Source organism: Buceros rhinoceros, unplaced genomic scaffold, assembly GCF_000710305.1.
Source record: "Buceros rhinoceros silvestris isolate BGI_N320 unplaced genomic scaffold, ASM71030v1 scaffold46931, whole genome shotgun sequence".
Lineage (NCBI taxonomy): Eukaryota > Metazoa > Chordata > Aves > Bucerotiformes > Bucerotidae > Buceros > Buceros rhinoceros.
This window is the reverse complement of record NW_010396893.1, coordinates 686-1,919: the sequence shown is the minus strand read 5'-3', so window position 1 is coordinate 1,919 and position 1,234 is coordinate 686. Positions and strand designations below refer to the sequence as shown.

At 33.6% G+C, this 1,234-nt stretch overlaps 1 protein-coding gene across 1 annotated transcript in view; it reads right to left on the bottom strand.

Annotated features, from left to right (window-relative positions):
* LOC104502089 (vacuolar protein sorting-associated protein 13C-like) overlaps positions 1–785 on the bottom strand; it is a gene marked incomplete at both ends in the record, with an annotated part of 33,769 nt that extends 32,984 nt beyond the window's left edge. Inside the window, one exon of the mRNA XM_010146013.1 lies at positions 742–785. Within this exon, the coding sequence (XP_010144315.1) occupies positions 742–785 (44 nt within the window). The remainder of the gene's footprint in view (positions 1–741) is intronic.
* Positions 786–1,234: the final 449 nt, after the last annotated feature.

Here is a 1,234-nt window from a genome sequence, read left to right as displayed (position 1 = left end):
ATGGATGAAATGGGCAGGTAAAACATGAAACTTCAGAATGATGAAGAGAAACCAGTGATTAGGTCATTTGAAGATCCAATGTTTTTTCAATTCATAGAAGTGTTAACAGTTCGGTGAAGCTTGAAGCACACTAAAGATTGCAGTGCAATTCTCTCAGGAGTACAGGTGTTCATTTGCTCAGTTAAAGAACATAAAAATCAGCAAAGTTATTTTTCCAGACAAGATTATGGGTACTTAAAAAAAGTAATTCCTCATTTTTCTCTCACTCTGCTATTCCTATTTTAAAAGAAAAATAAGTAAATAAATCAATTTTACATTTTTTACAATAAAATCTAAAAAAAAAAAAAAAAACCCCACACCTTGGGGTTGTACTGGATGACCAAAATGGTAACGGAAACACATCAGTATCTTATTTAAAATTTTATCATTTCGAGTCTCAAATACTAGAACAGGTCATATATGCATGTATACATACAACACTGGGCAACCTACTTCAAAGCCTTTTTGCTAACTCCTCAGAACTTATTTTTCTCTTCCGAAGGAGCACATTCACCTTTTCAACCATGGCTTCTTTTCTTCCTGTTCCAGTAATGAGCAAAATCAGCAGCAGTTAACCACGGACTTACTTCCAATAACCACTAAAGAAGGCATGCTGTGCAGCATGAGACTACAGTCATATTTTATCCTATGATTTAGCCTTTAGACCCATAAAAACAATTTTAAAATTATTGGAATACTTACTAATGCATTCTCCTTTATCTGTAAATTATCAAGTGCCACATTACCTATTTAAAAGAAAAAGCACAGAATAAGTGACTTCAACTGCTATGTAAGTTGGAACAAGGAACATAACTACAACCCTCCCAACTACACAGATAAAATCTGAACACCTTACTCCAGTTACACAATAGCACAATAAATGTCTAATTTTAAAGAGTCATTAAACACTGATTATCCAGACACAATTTCATGGTGGAAGAGGTTAGAGAAATATCACCAATTTAGACATCTGCATGTTTCTACTACATTAAATCACCTGCAATAATGGGAAATTTTTCTTATTATTTACTTTGTTGTGAATGGTAATTCCAATGCTACCAAAGTAGGGTAGACTAGGAAAACTGTATCTTGTTTTGGATGATTTTACATAACAGAAAAATCATGAATCATCAGGCCACAAAAACGTATGACTACTTTCACAAACGCAGTAACTTTTCCTGACACAGGCACCATA